This window comes from Diuraphis noxia, unplaced genomic scaffold (genome assembly GCF_037042655.1).
Source record: "Diuraphis noxia isolate RWA-SAM2 unplaced genomic scaffold, SU_Dnox_SAM2 contig0003, whole genome shotgun sequence".
Taxonomy (NCBI): Eukaryota; Metazoa; Arthropoda; class Insecta; order Hemiptera; family Aphididae; genus Diuraphis; species Diuraphis noxia.
Genome location: NW_028301713.1, coordinates 36,204,935 through 36,227,449, shown reverse-complemented (window position 1 = coordinate 36,227,449; position 22,515 = coordinate 36,204,935). Strand labels below are relative to the sequence as shown.

At 30.0% G+C, this 22,515-nt stretch overlaps 1 protein-coding gene across 3 annotated transcripts in view; it reads right to left on the bottom strand.

Moving 5' to 3' along the window:
* Positions 1-631: 631 nt before the first annotated feature.
* Positions 632-22,515, bottom strand: part of unc-13-4A (BAI1 associated protein 3) — a 173,478-nt gene continuing 151,594 nt past the window's right edge. For 2 of the 3 annotated variants that reach the window (XM_089223563.1, XM_089223565.1), the window contains 19 exons: positions 14,105-14,272; positions 13,960-14,004; positions 13,216-13,372; positions 12,911-13,129; positions 12,589-12,792; positions 12,194-12,318; positions 11,818-12,063; positions 11,670-11,721; positions 11,523-11,564; positions 10,988-11,136; positions 10,629-10,845; positions 10,446-10,520; positions 10,245-10,346; positions 9,644-9,856; positions 7,761-8,085; positions 6,931-7,140; positions 5,695-5,818; positions 5,063-5,265; positions 632-2,064 (listed from right to left, as the gene is read on the bottom strand). In XM_089223563.1, the coding sequence (XP_089079689.1) occupies positions 1,970-2,064; positions 5,063-5,265; positions 5,695-5,818; positions 6,931-7,140; positions 7,761-8,085; positions 9,644-9,856; positions 10,245-10,346; positions 10,446-10,520; positions 10,629-10,845; positions 10,988-11,136; positions 11,523-11,564; positions 11,670-11,721; positions 11,818-12,063; positions 12,194-12,318; positions 12,589-12,792; positions 12,911-13,129; positions 13,216-13,372; positions 13,960-14,004; positions 14,105-14,272 (2,971 nt within the window). In that variant the 3' untranslated portion in view covers positions 632-1,969. The remainder of the gene's footprint in view (positions 2,065-5,062; positions 5,266-5,694; positions 5,819-6,930; positions 7,141-7,760; positions 8,086-9,643; positions 9,857-10,244; positions 10,347-10,445; positions 10,521-10,628; positions 10,846-10,987; positions 11,137-11,522; positions 11,565-11,669; positions 11,722-11,817; positions 12,064-12,193; positions 12,319-12,588; positions 12,793-12,910; positions 13,130-13,215; positions 13,373-13,959; positions 14,005-14,104; positions 14,273-22,515) is intronic. The other variant, XM_089223564.1, reaches the window with a different exon arrangement.

Here is a 22,515-nt window from a genome sequence, read left to right as displayed (position 1 = left end):
TCAGTCACACTAACACGTGTTCTGAACCAACCAGCCCTCTACATCATTAGCCATAATGATCATAATCGATGGGGTCATGAACGATTTAAAAAAAAAAAAAAAAATATGCAATCGGAAAATAAAATGTGATTAAGAATATCGGTTATTAGAAAATAATATGCACCACTTAGCATTAGTAAGTTATAAGTAAGGTATCTCTGTTGCAATCTGCATAAATTAATACGACGGATTCATGTCATAATTTATTAGTAATATATTATTATTCTAAACGGATTTGTGCAGAAAATAATACTTCGGTCGATCCGGATATAAATAATAATATAATATACTTACCTATTACAGTAAAATATTGCAAAAGTTTTCAAGAACCATTTTTTAAATATTTAAAAATACTTCAACATTTTTCGAAAACTAAACTTTATCAGGGCAGGGTTGAAGTAAGCATTCGATATATCATATAATAATGTATTACTTTTTCGATTAAAAAGAAAGGTTAGTAAAATATGACGTGCATCAAAATTGATAAAATATAAAATTGTGTAGATCTAATATAGTAATTTATTGTTAAATCATATAGTTTAAACATTAAATATATATTAATATTAGGTGTGTTAAAAAATCAATGTACAAATTTCACGCAAAACTTTATATTGTTTTACCTGGTTTTGTTGAATTTATGAAAAGAGTTTCACATGGAAATAAATGTATTAATATTCATAAATAATATTTAGAACGTTCGGGACAGTATTTCATAGAAGTTAAATTTTTATGGTATATCTTATCATGTACGCAATATTATTTTTATAATATTGTAGCTGAGGTAATCGTAATATTAAAATTGGTCGTCATATATTTTAGGTCTGTAAACACTTACAGCATGTTTTATAATTACCAAAATACAGCTTACAGTAGTATTGTATTTTGTTGTGTATAATATTATTACAGTTATAATAATAATGATAATGATAATAATAATATTATTATTAAATATATCGATAATATTATATTATTATTAAAGAAATCAAAATATAATATGTGTATTATAGTTTGTAATATAATAATAATAACACGACAAGAGAAAATAAATTGAACATTAATATTTTGCAAGTTTATAGGCGATAGATAGTAGACCTACTGTTTAAGTATATAATAATAATAGTATTCAAAAAAATATTATGATGATCTTGTAAACATCGTGTACTCGGCACGATCAAAACCAATATAGATTGTCTTTTAGTACTAGTTGAAATGTTAAACGTGTCAACTAAAATATAATAATATTGTTTTTATTTATTTATGTTATATATTATTTAGGTTATTCGGATCGAGTTTAAATATTATAGTAAATAGGTATAATTATTGTATGAATATTATACGCATTACGAATAGAACCATTGTAGCTTCGTTAACTTGATTTGAATTGCTAATCATCGTACTAGTATTTATAAGAAATTTTTTTCTCAAAAATTATCGAAATCACTGAGTTATGAAGATTCTAAACTGTGGACGTGTACTATGATGATAACATATTATAGTATAGCAGGCAATAATGAGAGCAATGGCTGCAAGCTGTGGCTTCGAGATCAACGTCGAAATTCGTGTGCAAACATATAATAATAATATTGTCACGTAGTTTTATATCCGCACGTCATAATTTTTTATACAACAATAAAATCGTTATGTACAATGAAGGTAGTGAACGAAATATACATTAAATTCGTGAAATTTTTTGTTAAAACTTTAAAATAGTTTTCTTCATCGCCACGTTCGTTATACTAATCATAATTATAATATATATTATTTTATAATATTTAAAAAATAGTGTTATGTTCTCGTCGTACTTCGACCACGATGCAAAAGAAGATGTGGCACTCGTCGATGTTGACGATGGCGATCAAGACTCGGGCGATTCGCCGAGGCCCGAGACGCAACACCCTGTAAGCGCTGTCACTGTAAGACACTGCGGGCCTCATGAGTTGGTGGTGCGGACCCTCTGCTTTTTAACAAAGTCCTGCGCAACCTTATCTTCGTGCCTGGCTTCCAAGGTGAGAAGAATTGGATGACCTACATGGGGAGCAACACACGACAAATATGGTAAATCAGACAAGTATTATAAAATGTTATAAATAGTGTTAGGTTAGGTTATTGTCTTTAAGTAAATTTAAATACCTACTCAAACAATCAAGTTTTTAATAATTGCATTACTAAAGAAACAATAGGAGATGAGCATGCTTGGTGTATCATTTTGTATACCTATAATTTATGAAGGCATTTACCATACTTAATATTAAGTACACTGCACTCTGTACACTCTGTAAGAAATTAAATTTAACAAATAACATTTGTATTACACTGGACTATTGAATTACACTGTAATCTCCGAAAAAGTTGTATGCAATTAAATCGACTTATTGGTTGTTGTCACATAAAGTTAAATTTCAGCCTGGTCTAATTTAAAACCACATTACCTGGTGTTATATATTATGGTTCAAAATAAAAATTATTTATACTACGGAATACCATATCTCTATTTTAACGAATTCGATTATTTTAGTCATAATGGGTATGAGAAAATGACTTAAGCAAACATGGATTACTTGAAACATATTTAACATTGTGTAAGAACATTCCAAAAAAATAAAAAAATAATTATGTAAAAGTATTGAAATCCGAGCTCTAACTTTTAATGTTACCAGAAATTTCTAATTCTTTCTTACATACCATACCGTACAAAACATTTGGTTTTTGTACAAAAAATTTTCCATAGTCTTGGTTCAGACAACGAAGTAATCACCACATATTTTTCAAAGCAATACAAATTCTCTAATTACTTTAAGTTTTTAAAACTAACAACTGTGATTATTTATTTTTATGTTGGTATTTTATATATATATATATATATATATATTTATTTTTATTTTTACAGTATAATATTAAATATAATGATAATGGCCTTAGATGTCAAAGCAGAAATTATTAATAATTTCAAGATCAATAAAAAAAAAAAGTGTTCTCTGTATTTATATGGTTTTTTTTAAATTTAAAACTAAATATTAAATTTAAGTTTTTTACCATACTTTTTTTATTACATAAATAAATATATAATATTAAAAACAAAACAGTTTTCCAAGATCTAAAAAAAAAAATATATTAAACTGAATAGTTTACATTGAACACAAACCACTGAACAAAGCAGTGTAGTATGTAATTTCGTTTAAATATATAAAAAATACATATATATATATATATAACTCTATGATGGGCACTCACTGGAAATTAACAATTTCAGCGTTACATTTTTTATATATATATGTATAGAAGTTAGTGCTCTGGTGCCTTAACAGACCTATTTGGATAAAAAGTAATCGACGTTGGGAAATCCGTTGGGTCTAAACATTTCACAGCATCGCGGATCGTTAGTGCAGACGTTTGACCTGTACGATTTCGTACCACAGGAGTAAACAAAATCTGTATATGAAAGGTTGACCTGAGTTTAATAATTCGCTCTCATTTTGAACACTAAATTGAGCAAAATATTAGCATCCCAGAATCATAGGTCATTTCCAGTCATCATTAGTGTCATCAGACCTTAGAAGGGAGTGGTGGACTGTCCTCTTTTTGAATGATCACAGAATGATAGAAAATTGTTTTATTATCTAGGGCCCATGGTATTAATTGTACATTTTACGATATCGTGACATTGACCACTATCGTCGTTCAATCATAAATTTATTATTGTGACTATATTGTAATAAAATAATATATATGTTACCGGAAATGTTGACATTTAGGAAATGATGACAATCCCTAGTAAATGTTGAAAATTCCTAAAATCGGAAGGAAATGATATCATCGCCATCATCATGTTATCATTTCCTAACGATAGTAGGCAAAGATGCCACTTTTTTAAATTTATATATTACTTTTATCAAAAACAATTATTAATTAATCTACTATCACCTTAATAAATAATCAATAAATAAACAAATATTTTTTTAACATTTTAATTTATGTAATTTAAGCTTTCTAAAATATTTTTATGATTTGCAACGTAGTTACTCATTTTTATTTAATAAATACTGCGATATGCGATATCCATGACATTTTTCAATCAACCATTTTATCGATATCAGTCATTTCCCCACCTGATATTTTTAGATCTCGGAAAATATTGACAGTTGACACCAAACTTACTGTTTTATGCCAGGGACACACATGCATATTTAAAATCGGTTATCGCAATCGACATAAACCCGTTTTTGATATAATTTCATGTCTCCGCACAGATATATAAAATAATTATTTAAGTTTATTTTATATACCCGTGTGTCTCCGTTTCTCAATTTATTTGAGTTCGACAGCATTATTAGTTCGATAGTGTCTACTATATATAGTGTAAAGGATTATAATATATAGGTAGTTTTATTTAATTAATTTATAATAATTATAATTTGTATCGAAACAATATTTATCAATTTTTACAGTAAAATATACATTTTTAATATAATTAAAAAAAAAAAAAAAATTAATAAATGTCATTTTATGAATTTTTTAAAATATATTTTTAGATCATTAAATTCCGGGTCCTAGTTATAACATTGCCTAATAAACTACGGAAATGATGACAATTCCTAGGCGATGATATCATTTCCTTACGATTTTAGGAATTGTCATCATTTCCTAAAATGTCAACATTTCCGGTAACATATATGATAAAATTTATATTATATATAGGTACATTCTCACATAATATTTATTTTTAATATATATATATATATATTGGGTTTTATAAAAAATATCTACCTAGCTATTATTCAAATGTAACATCGCTATATTAATATTTTATAAATGTAAAATTAACTAACGTTATTAAGCGGTGAACGTTTTTTTCAAATCTAATACTTCTATACGCATCTGTTATTCTCAAAAAATTTTAAAATTGACACCCACCCATTTTGGACAAGGAACTTTTGGCCATATAAGGTTTGTAATCTATAACGTTTGTGAATCCAACCTCTCGTTCCAACTTTTTTTTCTCTTTGGTTTTTTTTTTTTTTTTTACCTTTGTTCTGTTGGTGCATGAGTATTAGGTCGACTCTATCGATGGCATTTAGGTCGTGGGGCAGTGGTGTGAGAACGCCTGGTATAGAGTTGAGCGACAGGAACGATTCACCGGCGAAATCGTTGGATGTTATCACATCGTGATCCATGACGGTAAACAGAATCATGGCGGACTCATGACGACACTGGTCCATCGAAACGGCACTGCAACATTGTGAAAAAAATAATCATCTTTACTAGGTATAGTTACTAGATATGGGTTCGACGATATAACATTATTATAGAGCCGAGACCACGGATACTGGAACACTAATGGAATTTTCGGGTTTGTTTTCAACACCTATTTTAATTTTTGAGAGTTAGAGAAAAAAGATGTCTTACAAAAATTTAAGTCACGGTTTTTTTTATATTTATGAGGTACGTGAGTGAATTCACTTTAAACATTGATTTCGACCGAGGAGTTACTCAAAACAAAAAAAAACACTTAAAACGTTCATTAAATATTGAAAATAAAATCTGTTTGTTAATTTTTTGGTTTCGTTTACGGAAAAATAAAAAATTAATTATCCTTGTACAATTCCAGTCTCCGATAGTCTATATTACAAGGTACATATCACCGCGTGTGACACTCACAATTCGAAACACTCGTCAAATAGTGGATTCAGTGTTTTCTTCTTGACGTCGGTGTACTGTTCCGCGCCGTACGGGAACATGGACTTGGGTAACAACTCAACGATGACGAACGGGTCGCTGAAACCTGTAATCATCACAAGGGGAGGGAGAGGAGATTAGTTCCATATAAAGTGTTGTGTGAACCGTTATTTTACATGGCAGCGATTTTTTATGTAGGCTCGCTTAATTGACGAGCTTAATAATAAATATTGTGCGTTTGTTAAAATTCTGTTTTTAGGAATTTTAAAATTATCTATAGCGGGTGACCTACGAGATACACTCGTTGTTTCAAATAAGCTATATAGTTTTGGAAATATTTTTATTTACATAATTTTAAGTTGTTGAATAACGTTTTTTTCAAAATTTTTTTAGATATTTATCGAAATAATTTATAATTTTATATACATTTTTTCATGAACTTATTCATTTTTAATTCCTTATTTCAAAACGCAGTATTTTTTAGTGTTCCGATGTATAAATATTGAATTTTGGACGAGTATAGTATATGAGTTAAAAGTATTTAAAGTTTTGATGATATGATTGGACTAGTGCAGGGGTACTCCACACAATGTCAACCCAATACTCCCTTCGTCAAAACTTTAAATTCTATAATTGCATATAAGCTACTTGTCCAAAGTTTGAAATTTTTAGATCAAAATAATTTGAATAAAATTCCACTTTGAAATATGAAATAAAAAATACACGTATAAAAAAACTTAAAAAATGATAAAGTTAAGAAATATAAATAAATTTTATTTTTCCAAAAATGTTTGGTTGTAGGTAATGTCTTTTATTATACTGTAAAATAAATATTAAATGTTTTTTGTAATAAAAGTCTTATACGTTAACTGGATTATCATGTTTTCAGCGATCATATTTTATGTCAAAAGGAAAACAGTTTAAACCTACAAGTGTTTTCTCAATTTTGATTTAGAAAATAAACCGATAGTAGCGACTCGTAGGAAAAATTTTTTTTGAATTTTGTGCAACAAGTCACCTTTTAAGTAAAAATCAATATGTACTAGAAAATAGGTGTTTAAGATTTAAGCACATATTATAGATTTTTAGCACGTCTAAAAATATCAACATTTGAATAAACATGAAAAGTGTCCGAGTTAAACATAAATTGCTTTTATTAGTATCATGTTAAAAAAAAAAAAAGAATGTTTTAGATGTGAATGGTAAAATGACGATTACCGTTCGGGTCTAGTGGTATGACGTCACGGGCTTTCAGCACCTCCACACACAGAGAATCGTGATGGAAGTACGCTCGCACTGACAGCACACCATAGTTTGCTTCTTTCACCCTCTGCTGTTCCATCAACCGATCTTCGTAGTACAGTTCAATCAACGTGTCAGTGTCGGTTTTGTGCAGTTTTAGTCTCTGCTTCACGGCCCTGTAAACGTCTGTCGAAAACGATTAGTGTACTCAAAGTCACTCGGTTGGATGATAATTATTAATCATCATAACATTTTGCAATCAGAAAATTTTTATTATACGTGTTCTCGTCTATATAATATTATGTTACGCATCTTACTTTATTATCTGTTTTACATTATTGTAGTAAAATATAATATTATGATAATAAAATATTGGTATTTATACTGTCTATAAGGTCAATTTGTGTATTTTAAACGCATAAAAATAAACAATGTCATATTGATGGCATTTAAAATAAAACGGTATTATTGAAGTATTTAAAATCATTAATCCTCGTATTTAAAGCTTCAAATTGTAAATAATAAGCACAATATCGTAATAAAATTATAATTATGCAGTATTGCGTTGGTTTTGGTTGTCTGTCAGTAAATCTTGATTCATGACTGTCACGATGAGAAATTCAATATACCTACTGGTAATATACTCGTATGATCGCATAGGTAAAGATAATAAATTATATAGAGCGATATTACAAAGTAACGTTTTTTATTGTTATATGATTGTAAATAAGGCACTTTTCTTGGATGAGACATTTATATTAAAATGATACTTCAGTGATAATGAAGTCAAAATGGTCAAAACTTACTTCCGGTCAAAATTTCCGGCGGAAGCCCGTTGCCTTCGGCGTGAAAGAACTCTACGAGCAGTTCCAAAGCTTCGTACAGCCTTTCGTAGAAACCGGACATCTTTGTGTCACCACTGCCACCGTCCATCTGGTGGCCCAGCTCGTAGACTGTCACTTCCCACACGCCGTTCAACACTTTGTGGAAGTTTTTTGGTATGAGGTTCATGTTGAGTGAGATCAGATGGCTATCCAGATACTCCTGCAACGGGACGATGGCGTCGGTTGTCGGCAGTGTATCCGGTGACCACGCCAGGTGGAAAATACACTTCTTCAGGGGTGCTTGCATCTGTCGGGTGCAACAAATTGTGAGTATTAATTCGGTCACACAATATACGGGAAGATCGGAAACGTTGCGATAATATTTGTGATTAGAACGGACCTTTTCGAATACCCTATGGGGGATTTATATCATTATACTGACGCCTAAGAGTTGGTTCTCGATCACCGAAGTGTTTCTAAACTACTGAATTGGTTTCTATGTATCCGAATATTGATTCCGATGATTTTTTTATTTTGATAGTACTGTCACGTTGTAATGAACTTATTCAACTACAGGTATCGGTGAAATATTATTGTAAGCCGATAACAGTTTCCTTCGAATTTTATACAGACTTAGAAGCGTATAGAATATACCTGAATATGGTTGATACGTTTATAATATTGCTAGTCAACCTAAACACAACTATAGGCAATATGCTTCACAGGTATTGGTATTTGGTTAATACTAATAATACCTGATACAATTTGTATATAAAAATAGTTCAACCAAATAACCTAAGTTAAATTAAATTACAAATACTAAATCAAAATTGTGTATGGTTAATGGTTATACATCTATACATACAGTTTTCACAAATTGTCAAGTTGAAATTTGGCAGTCGTTCAATTTTTTCATTTATTTTGTTCATATATTGTATTGTTATTTTATAATCCAATGATCAGACCTGTCTGGTCATATGGTATTCAAATATGGGGGATGGCCAAACCCTCAAACATTCGCCCCATCCAATCTTTCCAAAACATTGCCCTACGTACTTTAACTGGTGCTCCATGGTACATGACAAACCTTTCACTTCACAACGACCTCAAAGTTACAAATGTCAATGACTACGCCAAAATTCACTACCACCGTTTCCACTCCCAACTCAACTCCAGTACTAATCCTCTCATTAAAGATATGGCTTCACTGCATATCCCAGGTAACCCCCCTCGCAGGCTCAAACGAAATTGGAATCGAGATCTCCTTAAGTGATCTAAATCCGACTATAAGTTCTTAGGTGTTACCAATGGGTGACTTCCTTAAAAGTTGTTGTTTTTTTTTTTAAATAAACTATGTATATATTCTATATCAAAATTACTAAATGTGCTTGTTGTACAGATTGTTTTTGAATAAAAAAAAAAAAAAAAAAAAATATATTGTATTAACTTTTTCTTTTCAGTTGTTTTTCTTGAATTTAAGCCATATGATTCTATCTTTAAACTTTTAGAAATGTTTCACATAGGATCTCTTTTACATTTAATAATAATATATTTGGATGAGCAGAATTACATTTTCCGTCAAACGATCTGCGACGTGTAGTTTGTTCTAAAGTAAACGAGAATTTAACCCCCATGTTTGGTGGAAAACCGTCATCCGATCTTAATGATAATATAATATATATTATTTGTATGCAATACAAATAAAAATTCGGGACAAATTTGAATAGTCGTATGACGTCATGGTCTGAAATATTTTACTCGGAACCAATTCTAACACTTTATTTATACGATCCGTTAAAAAAAAATAACATTAATTACATAAAAATTTTTAAATCAGGTATTTTCGACCGCACAACTACACTTACCCTGACAGCGATTCGTCCGACGATCAGCATCGAGTATGTTCCGTACTGGTTGAATACGGGATCGAGTAGTGAGGTGACATCGACCCGACACTGGTCCGCAGTGGCTTCGCCCGAAGCCTCGACCGCGGACACGACAGTCTCTAAGTGTAGATCGTCGGGCATCGATGCGATGGTCCGCCAAACGTATTCCAAATCGTTTAGCGCTGCGCACACCTGCGTGCAAACGTATATTATAAAACACGACGGACGGGAATAATAATTGTTGAAGAATAATCAAGTTGAATTTGGGTATTGAATGCAAGGTTTAATTAATTTGCTCCTTAAATTGAGTTAATATAGACTAATTTTATTCAATTTTAAAAATAAAAGTTACTTTACTTTTTATGAATAGTATTTGATATTTTTGATTTTTAATTTTAATAAGGTTAATTCAGCTCAAATGTTATGCAGATAGCAGCACCCACCTGGATATTATGGAAATTAATTCGGCATGGTTAAAAGTAACTTAACTTTAACTTTTTAAATAATTAATGACCAGCCTTGTACCTGTATATTGATAATAATATGACGCACGTGTGCGTTTTATATATGATTTACGTACTTCATCGGATGTTTTGAACGCCGAAACGTCATCGTAAAAGCCAGAATCTTTTAGCCTTTGATGGACCAGTTGGGCGTAAAACAGGACCGCTTCGCACATGGCCTGCAAGAAAAAATTGATATTATTATTAATTTTTTTTTTTTTTTAATTCCACAGTGCACGTCATGCGTGTATTATGGTTAAAAGAGCAAACAACATTACGTCTAGTAATTTCAATACGAAATTGTACGACTGGATCAGGTCCGGCCAGGCGAGGTGTTTCCAGAATTCCTTCATCTGCATAAACACGATATAAGAGATGAATAAAATGGTAAAATATGTCCACCGCGTATATTGTATCGAGGGCGACATTATTGAGTAGTGCAGTTATTCTATTATACTCACGTGACACAGTGCTGTTACCACGTCGTTGCTCGACGTCGAGTGCTTTACGATCATTTCGCCTTGACAGATCGTACTCAACTCTAGTGCTTTTTTCGCACGTTGAACGATTTTCAATTTGGCCAGATCCAACCACTTTTCCAAAGCGGGTTCGAACCAATGGTAATAGCATTGTGTTGACAGGCCTTGGTAATCGGACGCATTGAGATGCTCGCGGTACCTGATAACGATATTGAGTTTTAGCTATAGAAATTGTATTACGTACGACAATATTGTATGTTCATTGTGCATTAATTTTTAAATAAAAATAAAAATGGGATTTTAATTCGGTGGGTAGTTTAATTTCGTGTCCTGAAACAAACCTGATAAATTCCTGAACGGCTAGATACAGCTCAAACAGCGATTCCCCGGTTTCGGAGTTTGTCGGAGATAGTGGTGTGTCCATACCGAAATCGGCTCCTTTTACTTTTTTACAAATGGGAGCTATTTCTTGGCTCAGATCGTTTGACAGCTGAAATCATAGAATCATTAAATTAAAAAAAAAATTAATTAATTTAAAAACAATGTATAACATTCTCAACTAAATATCACTCTATACATAAACATATAAATCCACAAACATCTATACGCATCATATGTTTTCAAAACTAAAATCTATGAACAATTTCAAAAAACTCTCTCTATAATTATTATATTGAGTGGCACAACATGTTCATATTATCGGATAAAGCGTTAAAACACTTCTAACAAACATAATAATATTATTTTAACAATATTTTTCACCCCTAATAGCAAAACACAGATTAATATGATTTTATTGGCAACGGAATTGTAGCACTGAGAATACTACTGCGAGGGCACTAAAATTCATTTACTGGGTCGTGTCATACTTTGTACCTCTATGATTATGTCCAAATGATTTGAAAATCCCTTTGCCAACTGAGAAAACACAATATCATTTGTTACTGCTAACTGAATTATCGATCGGCCTATTAAGAAATTTTAGAACTTTAATAATAACGTTTACCGTCTGTAAGTACTTACTAATTTTTCGTGTTGTTTGTAGATCGCCGCATAGTAAAACACTCCGTTTATACTGAAAAGTGAAAACAAAAAGCAATTTTTGTTTTTTATTGAATCAAAAACATTTTCACACTACAACTACAACACACGTAACGAAAAATAGCGTTACTTTTCAAATAAAACGTTGTAATGTTCCACGCCTTTTTGCAGATCAATCAACACGGAAGTGACTAGTTTTACGAATCCTTTGAGTCGAGTTTCTGGATCGTGCTGTCCGGAGGTCATGAATTTTCTATTTTCTTCGTACCACTCATTTGTACCAAGTCTGAGCGCGTTGCCGATTTCCCCACGGATATCCTTATTAAAAGGACAACATTTACCGTACGCTTTTGACAACGACAGTCGGCTCAAACATCTGTAATATAAAATACATTATAATTTCACGTCAGTCATTACGCGGAATTGATGATCAAGATCAAGGTACCCAAATCAGAATAATTAATTTTAATTGAAAAAATAATAAGACTTCGTCATTAATTGTTTACCTTAGAATATACTCCAGACGGTTCATCGATACGTGATGGTACGGTGGAAAGAGTTTGCGGTATTTCCGAATCAGTTGCATGGAATAGTCTAAGAAAACGTTGAAAGAGTCGGCAAGCCAATCCTCCTGGAAAAAATTACTCTGTTGATATACATTTTGTACTACTACTAAAAAAAAAATTGAAAACATAAAGCTTTTGTACAATTAATAATTATCAATATCGGATTTATTGATCACCCCAGCAGTATCGAATTATCGTTTTCAAATAAGAATCACTATACTTGAAATTATCGGTTGTCCATGCGATTGTGTGAATTAATAAAAATATATGTTTCATATGTAGGTTAAAATGTTTGTGCGGATGTGTTAACACAAAAACTCGCGTCAATCACTGACCTCTTCGACGGTTAACGTTTGTTCTCCCCAAGCGGCTTCTAATTGAGACAACTGTTTCAAGAGAAATTGTGGGTCTATAGACGGTATGTGGCTGAAGGCCAACCATCTTATCACGGCCAATTGAAGTTCCGAGACACCGCTCTGCACGGCGTGCTGATGAAGTATGCTTGTCGCCTCGTGACAGAGTTCACCATTCCACAGGCTCTGTGATAATAATAATAATGGTAACAATAAAATAAAATAATAATAATATTAGTACTTTCAGTAGAGTAAAAAATAGTGCCAAAATAAACGAATTCCTACATCATTAAATTAAACTTACGGATTTTGTCAGTGACATCTCGTAATCGGCAAATATGGTCAATAGCCTTTCGTTTCGACGCACGTCGGTCCAGTTGTCGAAATGATTTTGCACACTCGCCTGGCCGTGATCTTCGCGAGTGGACAACCACAGTTTCAGTCGTATATTTCCTTGGATGTTGGACCGCTGCGACCGAGCTTCTAGCTGATACCATTTGTCTAGGCCCGTAGAAGGCACATCCTGTTACGTCCATAAAAATATTACATTAAAGCTAGATGTGCGTACGTCGACGTGGTTTTAAGCCCGAATATATTAATATCTGTTACTTGAATCGGTATATTTATGCAACCCAAGAAATCGTCTTGGCTACCGGATCTAGCGCTCTGAGCGATCTGCTTGAAAAACCTCCCTAGACCCTTGACGCCCCGCACTTCGTTCAATTTGCTCACAGCGTCCAGCACCGATGACTCGTCATCGTGGTCCCTGCTCACCACCACACGTCGATAAGCAAAATATATTACACGTTGAGATTTTTGATAATTCTTTAAAATTTTAATAATAAAATTCTTTTTTGTTTTTTTTCCTGTTCAAAAATCAGGAACGGATTTTCTGTTCATCACAATATGCCAATCATTCCGGTATCGTTTATTTACCAACATAAAAATAATTTATACAAAATTGAGGGCCTCTAACCACCCAGAAAAGTTGGCCTTAATAGTATATACCTAGCCGGTACTACGAAATGTATTACAATATTATCATCGTTTTAAAATAAATATATAGCTATTTGATCTTTATAGATTGAAATAGTCCAAATAATATATTATAATCAGAAATTTGGAATTAAAAATTGTATGGTGATATTCATGAAAGTAAAAATTTAAGAAATATATTACGATAGCAAATAGTAAATAATATTAAAATTTTTTCAGAAATTTCGTTTTGAATAAAATTGACATCATAAAATGGAGGAAAAAATATTTTAAAAAAAGTTAAGGCTTTGAAATAATAAGTGCAGATACTTAAATGAATCAAAAATAAAATAAAATAAATATCATCGATTATCTTACCATATGTCCAAGTGTAAGATGTCACTGGTCACGTCATCGATGTCACTATAAAAAAAAAAAACAAAAACAAATTTACTCTATAAATGATCGATATCCAAAATTAAAATAAATAATATATCATGGATAGAGCTCATGCGATACTTACAACATGAAATTTTCACCCCATTTCGGATTGAGTGTCTCTCTGCGTACGCTGGTTGCTTGGATGAACCGTGCGGGAACAGCCGATATGCTGTCCCGGTGTTCTCGACAACCATAAACACTACCTCCGGAACCTCCACCTCTTTCTTTTCTCTTGAAACTCAACCGAAAACTGAAACAGAATCAAAACACTCAACAAACGCGTACCGGCCAATTTGTTGATTTATTTTGCGTTTTACGTCAATGCGCAAGAACGTCATTATCGATAAGGTCCATAAATTATACCAGGTACAATATAGACAAGCTCCGGTTGATTTTTAAAATATCTATATAATACGTAATATACATGAATTCTGATAGTATATTACCGAGTTTAGTTTTCAATATCGTTATAATTTATAAACCATTAAGGTATTATTAATGCGGTCGGCAGATCAATATCTGCACATCATCAACATTTTTAGAAACTCAATAAGTACATATTTAGTAAAATGAGTTTTTCATTTGTACATTAATATAGTTATCGTTTTTCGAATAATATGGTACCTACTTCACCTTGGCAGTTTTAAAGTTTCAAAATCTGAAATTCCGCGAATATCTTGTTTGCTATATTTAAATAATTCAATAAGAATACTAAGTAGATAATGACGTTAATTTAAAAAAAATACGGAAATATTATTATACTTATGTTTTGAAGAAAAATGTTTTTTTTTCTTTTTAATCGTATTATTTTTTTACGTTGATGTTGAAAAAACATTATATATGTTTGTTAATTCCAAAAAAAAAAGGAAAAACACAAGAACTTTAGCCGTTATTGGTATACAAATTAGTTGCACAAAAATAAAAAGCGAGAGGTTATTGCTGTGTTTATATTTATCAAATATATGATACGATATTATAATTTTTATCGCATTAAATAAACATACTTCGTTAGTCTTAAAATGTTCCAGTAAAACCCCGCAAGCACGCAATGCTCTGAAACGAACAAACAAAAAACTGTAATTCATTTACGTGCCAAGTTGTTTTGTCGTCTTTATATTGTTTGTTTGTCGCTGTTATGCAGAGTGCTGTGTATAGTTTATATCATCGAACGAATCGCGTGGAGTTCTAAAACATTTTTCAAGAAAACCGTATGAAATAAAATCGCGTGTTTCTCACCGCGCACATGGGGTGTGTACTTCATCGGCGATAGAAAAAAATAAAAACACGCAATTAATGCGGTGACAATATAATAATAATATACGTAAAGTCGGTGGTTTTTTTTTTCATTTTCAAGTTTTTAACGATGCAACAAAGTTTCGCGAAAATTCGGTTTAATCACGCAAATTTATTTTTTGACTTGGTACCCGCCATAATATACCTTATATTAATATTATTATATTATTTCGGTCGACTCACTCACACTTTATTCCGTATAACATGACGCGCGCAGACCGGACAGATGATAATTTGACTTGTATATTTTACGTACTTAAACACGACGTTATGATATTATATTGAATCAGAGGTTAATTATCACAGACAGTTTTACACTAATTGGGGCTAACTCTGCAACGATGTAGAAACGGGCTCGATCGATCACGCTTAAAAACAGTTTATTCATTGGTAAACACCTAGGTAGGGTAATATTATATTATTATTATTATTGTTATGATATTATCAACGACAGCTGCAAAGGTCGTAGGTCACTTCAGCTGCGTCGATCGATATGACGTAAGATACACAACTTGGACGACGTCGCATAGTCCTAAAATTCTTATCTATTTTATTTAGTAGCACGATCATCTTTAAATCGGTACGAAGTTAAAACACACTTAGAAATCAAGATTTGAAAAAAAGATTATCCAGGATTATTAATGTTAATTTAAAAAATAAAATAAAATAAGCAATATAGTTGTATACTGCTATAATGATATATCGATAAACGATCGAAACTTTATACAGAGTGATTCTTTTAAGTGGGTACACTAATTATCTCGAAAAGTATTTACTTTTTTCAAAATATGTTTTATATGGTTTCAAGTTGTTGAAAAACCAACGTTTTCATTAAAAAAATTATATTTTTAAATATTTTTTATCCTTATCATTTTTTAAGTTTTTTACTTTTTTGAATGACAACATAGAGTTTTAATTTCATATTCCAAAGCAGAATATTTTTCTAAGTATTTTGATTCATAAAAATCGAATTTAGGGCTTTTAGTTTTTGAGTTATAAGTAGGCATTTAAAGTTTAGATTGGCAGAGTGGAGTGGTACGGGGTTACCCCGCAAAATGTTTGTCCACTACTCCGCTTGTCTAAACTTTAAATACATATAACTCATAAACTACTCGTCCTAAATTAGATTTTTATGAATCAAAATACTTAGAAAAATATTCTGCTTTGGAATATGAAATTAAAACTCTATGATGTCATTCAAAAAAGTAAAAATCTTAAAAAATGATAAGGATAAAAAATATTTAAAAATATAATTTTTTAATAAAAACGTAGGTTTTTTAACAACTTGAAACCATGTAAAAAAATATTTTGAAAAAAGTAAATACTTTTCGAGATAATTAGTGTACCCAGTTAAAAGAATCACTCTGTATACGATTATATATGCATGTATACACTATACACTTATATTAATATTATACATGCACGTATTCTTGTAACTAGAATTTAGTTTGCTAAAACAAAAATCAATCACGTAAAAAATCCAAATCTTATTATAACATGACATTTTAAATATAACTGTAAGTTTATGATATTATAATATTATGTGCTATTAATATTCAATTATGTTTAAACTCCATCGTTGAAATTTTTATGAGTGTGACGTTTTTATTTTTGAACTCGTGAAAATTTTTTACATTTAAGATACCAACGTGCAGTTGTATACCCTCAAGGGCGTACTAATACGTCGATCGGGGGTGTCACTGTCATACTTTTTTTGGTTTTTTTTTGTCTATTGACCTTTAATCAACACAGAAAAATAACACTGTATAAGTTATGTACAGTTGAAATAAAAATGCATGTTTTCAATATTATTTTCAATATTGCATATAAGATTTAAATTGATTGATATATTTTATTGTTTTTTTCTTAACGTGGTTTGCTAATATTTCGAAAGTTTTCAAAAATGTCGAGCATGCTACTGAAATGCACTCAACTAACATAATATGAATTGTGATAAAATCACTTAAAATTAGTACACATAATAGTTCAGGTATTTAAAAGTTTTTAGCAAAGTTGTTTGTAATTGATAAACGTTGTTTCATAAAATAATATTGTACTTATATATTTTGTGAGTCTTAAAGATATTATTATAAAATGCATATATAAATAATGGCTCGCGGCGTTTTACCGTTTTCTCATTAAACTAACTCAGATAAATGGTGGGTCAACCTGCACATTTAAAGATAATAAACAAATCATATAGTAAATGGCATGGCGTTCAACAAAGATGAATCTACTATCGATATCACTGCTATAATATAATATTATTATTGCCGTAGTGGCCTTGCCTCGTTGACTGGCCTTGGGATCTTCATATACACTCGTAATTGTTGATAGACAACGAAATGGTAGCTCTATCCAATAGCGTACATATAAAAAAGAAATTGGTGTTGCCCAAATAATGTTAAATGACATACCTACCTTCCATAATATTGTTATACTTGCCAATGAAACGTCAAATTTTGCTAATTTCAATATTTATCCACTCTTATTAACTTCAAGGCGATGCTTGAGAAGCACTTGGACCCTATATATGTTGCACATCATTGGTGCTGTCTATTAATTTGTAAATTATAACATACACTATCATATTATTATACCATAGGCTAAAGTAAATATGACAGCATCTACTCTGACCATTCGATTAAGAGCAGTTGTGGCGTATACCAGATCTTTATTAATACGTGTGCTCACCATCATCAGTCACGTCCAAATAAATCAAATTAAAATCAATTAACTAGGTAAAAGTTGGCGCCTAGTTGGTGTACTGATAAAGTACAATTTTTTTTTTCGTTTTGAACTGTTTGCTTAAATATATTAATATACATATTTAAGCACGTGTTACATTTGATTGTAAGAAAAATATTGTGTTACAACATTAATCATTAAATTATTAAACACGTCACACAATACGTATGTTATGGCGCCCATCAACCGTCGCGACAAAGTCGAAATAATATGACTTGTACAATATATAATAATAAAAAAAATTACACATAAAAATAATCATAATATTGTAACGATGCGTCTTATGAAATATGACACCTCGATTTGAGTGTCGTATTTCAATGAGAAAATAGGGAGATGATGATACTAATACTGAATATTTATTCTGCGAATATTTCTACTGTCATAATATATTGTATTTTTTAATAATATCTCCAAGTGCGGTCTGTGATATGAAATATTTCTTTTGCCTATGTATACTATATAGTATTTTTTAATGTATGCAAGAAAAATATAGTATGTTATATATTATATAATATCTATCTATCACGTAGGTTAGGTTATTTTGATGGTGTAAATGTGTGGACCGAATTTTCGTCAGAATAGGTAGTGCCTACTATATAATATAATTGTATAATAGTACGCCTTCTTACGTAAAATGATTACATAATATTATGTTATTGTGCATTTCAAAAAAAAAAAACCTTAACATAATTTTAATTTATATTCCAAACATTTTCTAAAGTAAATACACTTAATTTTGTTATTCTTGGATAAATATATAATATAGAATAATATATTAAAATATAAAACATCAGTGCATATCTTCATCGATAGGTAGTATAATGACAAATTGTATATACCTAAATACAAAAAGTTCTAAAATATTTTTCTGATTTAGATCTAATACCAACTATATTTTTTTAAATTAAATAGTTAAAAAGTAATTACGTATACTGCAGTCTGCAATAATAATTAATTCCTTTAATTTATGTTGAATGTTATCATTGCATAAAGTCGATTAAACTATCATAAATTGAAAATTAATTTTTAATTACTATTTGCTTAAATTATTTATAATCTTGACAAATGAAAATCTGATAAACACATTAAATTTAATTGTATTGAAAAAACATGGTATTATATTATATCAAAATGAAACATGGTAAAAGAACAACTTTACTGAAGATGTTTACTTCACATAAATTCATTTTCTTGTTTACCAAGGATTTTTAATAATTAATAAAATAAAGTTTATATTTATAGATATTATTGAATTTATGTTTAAGATTTTTTTTTTTTTTTAAATTTTTAAATCAAGTTTAAATTAAAAATAATGTTTGAAACTTATGTATTTAATTTATCTTGTGATTCAATTAATTAAGAATTTTGTTATATAGTTACAGTTTATACTTTATACTGTATCCTGACGTTATAGGTATATCAATAATTATAAAACCATATACAGGTCACACAACGAAGCATTACATTTTTATATGATATTTATTTTCGATTATGATCCTCCGAGAATCGCATCTAGCGTGGTTCTTTCGTGAACAGATTTTCATTTCACCAGGATTTTTTAAAATTATTTTAATTTCCAATATCCGTGTTCCGTACCACAATCACAAAGGCATAATAATCATGGCATCTTAATTATTAAGACACCTAACATACACCGAGAATGCTAGTTTAGCTATGCTGAATAGATGAATTTTAATGACAACTGCGCGGGTCACTCTAGAGACCAATTATTCCAATATGGCGCGGCGTCGAGTAACCTGTATAATATATTAAGTTGTTACGTAAGACTACGGCGTGACGTATAGGCAATTTAATTACGTAGTATTAACTGGGGTGTTCAATGAAGAATGACATTTTACAAAATGTATTATGCAATAAATGATTAGTTATGTACAGTTAAAATAATATTATGTTAAATTGTATTGATACAGTTAGTTAAGAGCATCTATTTTCCAACTGTCGAGTTTTAGCATGTAAAATAATCATAATATGAACAATTAAATGTCAGATTTCGTAATTTTTGATAAAAAAAATAAAAAGGTGCTCCACAATTTGAAAAATAATATTTTTATTTATTTCATTTCATATTATAATATGTTTAGTTTAAAATTATCATACCTGACAAGTAACATTTAGTATATTTAATAATTGAGAATTCTGTATAATACTATTATTATAGTGATCTAAAAGTATATTGGTTTAAACCAGTGGTTTTCAACTGGTGTGCCGCGAGCGCCCTTAAAGTGTACCACGAAAAAAAAATAAATATTATATAATATCTAAATATATACTAGGTATTATATCACGTATTATATGAATTGGTGTGCCGCGAAAATTGTGTAGGAGAAGAAGTGTGCTACGTTGTTAAAAAGGTTGAAAACCACTGGTTTAAACAATTGTATAAATAAGCTTTTGATACCGCTAAAAACACAAAATTTTATTATTTATTGTATCTGAATATCTGATAATAACAGTATATAACTTTTTATAATTATAATTTATAAAAAAAAAACCATATTATCATAGCAAAGAACACAACGATTGAAAACGTATTTTATTGATCGTGTTATGAAAAAATATAAACTGGTCATCATTAGAGATGATATGTTGAAATAATATATTCAATTAGGATAAAACAATTGCATTTAGCTCACAGATGTCGTTTAACCATACGTAAATTATTCAAAAAACCATTTTAGTACCTAATGCATGATTTTAGTAAGTACCCTGACTATTGTTCCTACAAAATCATTGGACCACTCAGTATTTTATTTTTACACGTTTGGAATTTAAGAGCATAAAATCTGTTTTACGGAACAATAGTCGTGGTTTTATAGCTTCATAATGGAAGGAACACGTGTATTTCAAACAATTTATTATTTCACTTACTCACAAGAGACACAACAGAGAAAAATATTCGATTGTATAAAATTATTTAAATTTGCAGTTTTTTTTTTGTTTTGTTTTAAATCGTTCTAAACTGAAAAATTTGAAATACGAAAAAGATAATTTAAAAATTATTATGATTTTTAGAAAATATAAAATATGCATACAAATATACGAAAATCGATTAAAATCAACGAAATATGCACTTTTTCTCTAAAATTGACAAAATATTATGTAAAATATGCATTTTTAATTTTTAATTTTTAAACTCAACATAGCTTGGATTTCTAGCTTTGGCTGCTATAAATCAAGAGAATACAGAACAATATGCAACTTCTATAACTTCCAAATCCTAGTCATAATCTTAGAAAATAATACCGGGTCTATTGGATTTGGTCGTAAATGTTTTGATATTTTGCTGAAACTGTATAGCACAATAAGTACAAATATTATCATAATATTATAATGTGTATACAGTTTAAAGTTCATAAACGTTAAACGAATATTGATGAGTTGCAAATAAAATTATAATTGTATCATAATCGATTATGTATATTGTAAACGTAAATTTGTATAATCTTAAGATTCTTATTATGGGACACAATCGTTCGAAATTTTATTGATTTGTATTTTTCTGACTAAAAGGGAAGATAAGAACTTATATAACTTGGAACAGAGTACTAGTATGTAACATGACATTATGTCTGAACAGTAAATATCATAATATATTATAAACTATAAACTATAGTATTACATGTTTTTGCTATTATTAACTACTCAAAACGAACATAAATATCAATAGTTATGATATTAATAATAATAATGTTGTTTTGTAATATGTCTACTCTACGCGTATTTGGTATGATTGATAGTGCATGATAATAGTGATAACAACTAAACAGTATTGATTTACAACTAGGGTCTTATTTATTAAGTTTTCGGAAGGTTTATACGAGTAAAATTATGTATATAATATATCTACCTATATGTATGAAAATATTTTAAGTACTATAATATATAATATAGTCATATTTATACAACACAACTATATTTCTATACTATCGATAGATTTTGGTCGTACTAAAGAATTCTGTACGGGGTTTTCCACATATTTAATGATACCTTTCTCATTTTCAAATTTGTGCTCTATAATACTACGATTCTCATTAAAAAACCTTTTCAGTGACAGCAAAAATAATTTTAGATTCTGAGCGGAGCGAGGAATGTATTGGTTTTACAATAATGTTTATTTATTTTACTTTTTTATTCTGTAAACACTTAATCTCCCTTTAAACTTGCTCATAAGTATCAGGTGTAGCATCTTTGCTGAAAAGTGATGTTCTTGAGCTGGTACTTTAGAGAGCTCATTTTTCGATTTTTGAAACGGTACTCGAAATAAAAGTGGTTAAAGGAGAAAAACGTACGATTTCACGATTTCACGATTTTATAATATTAAATAATTACGGAAGACGTTTTCTACCAGAAATATTGCTTCAAATGAAAAGTGTTTTTGTTGTATATTGGATTTTGTTCTTTACGGCTTAAAGTTCTGAAAATTTTAGC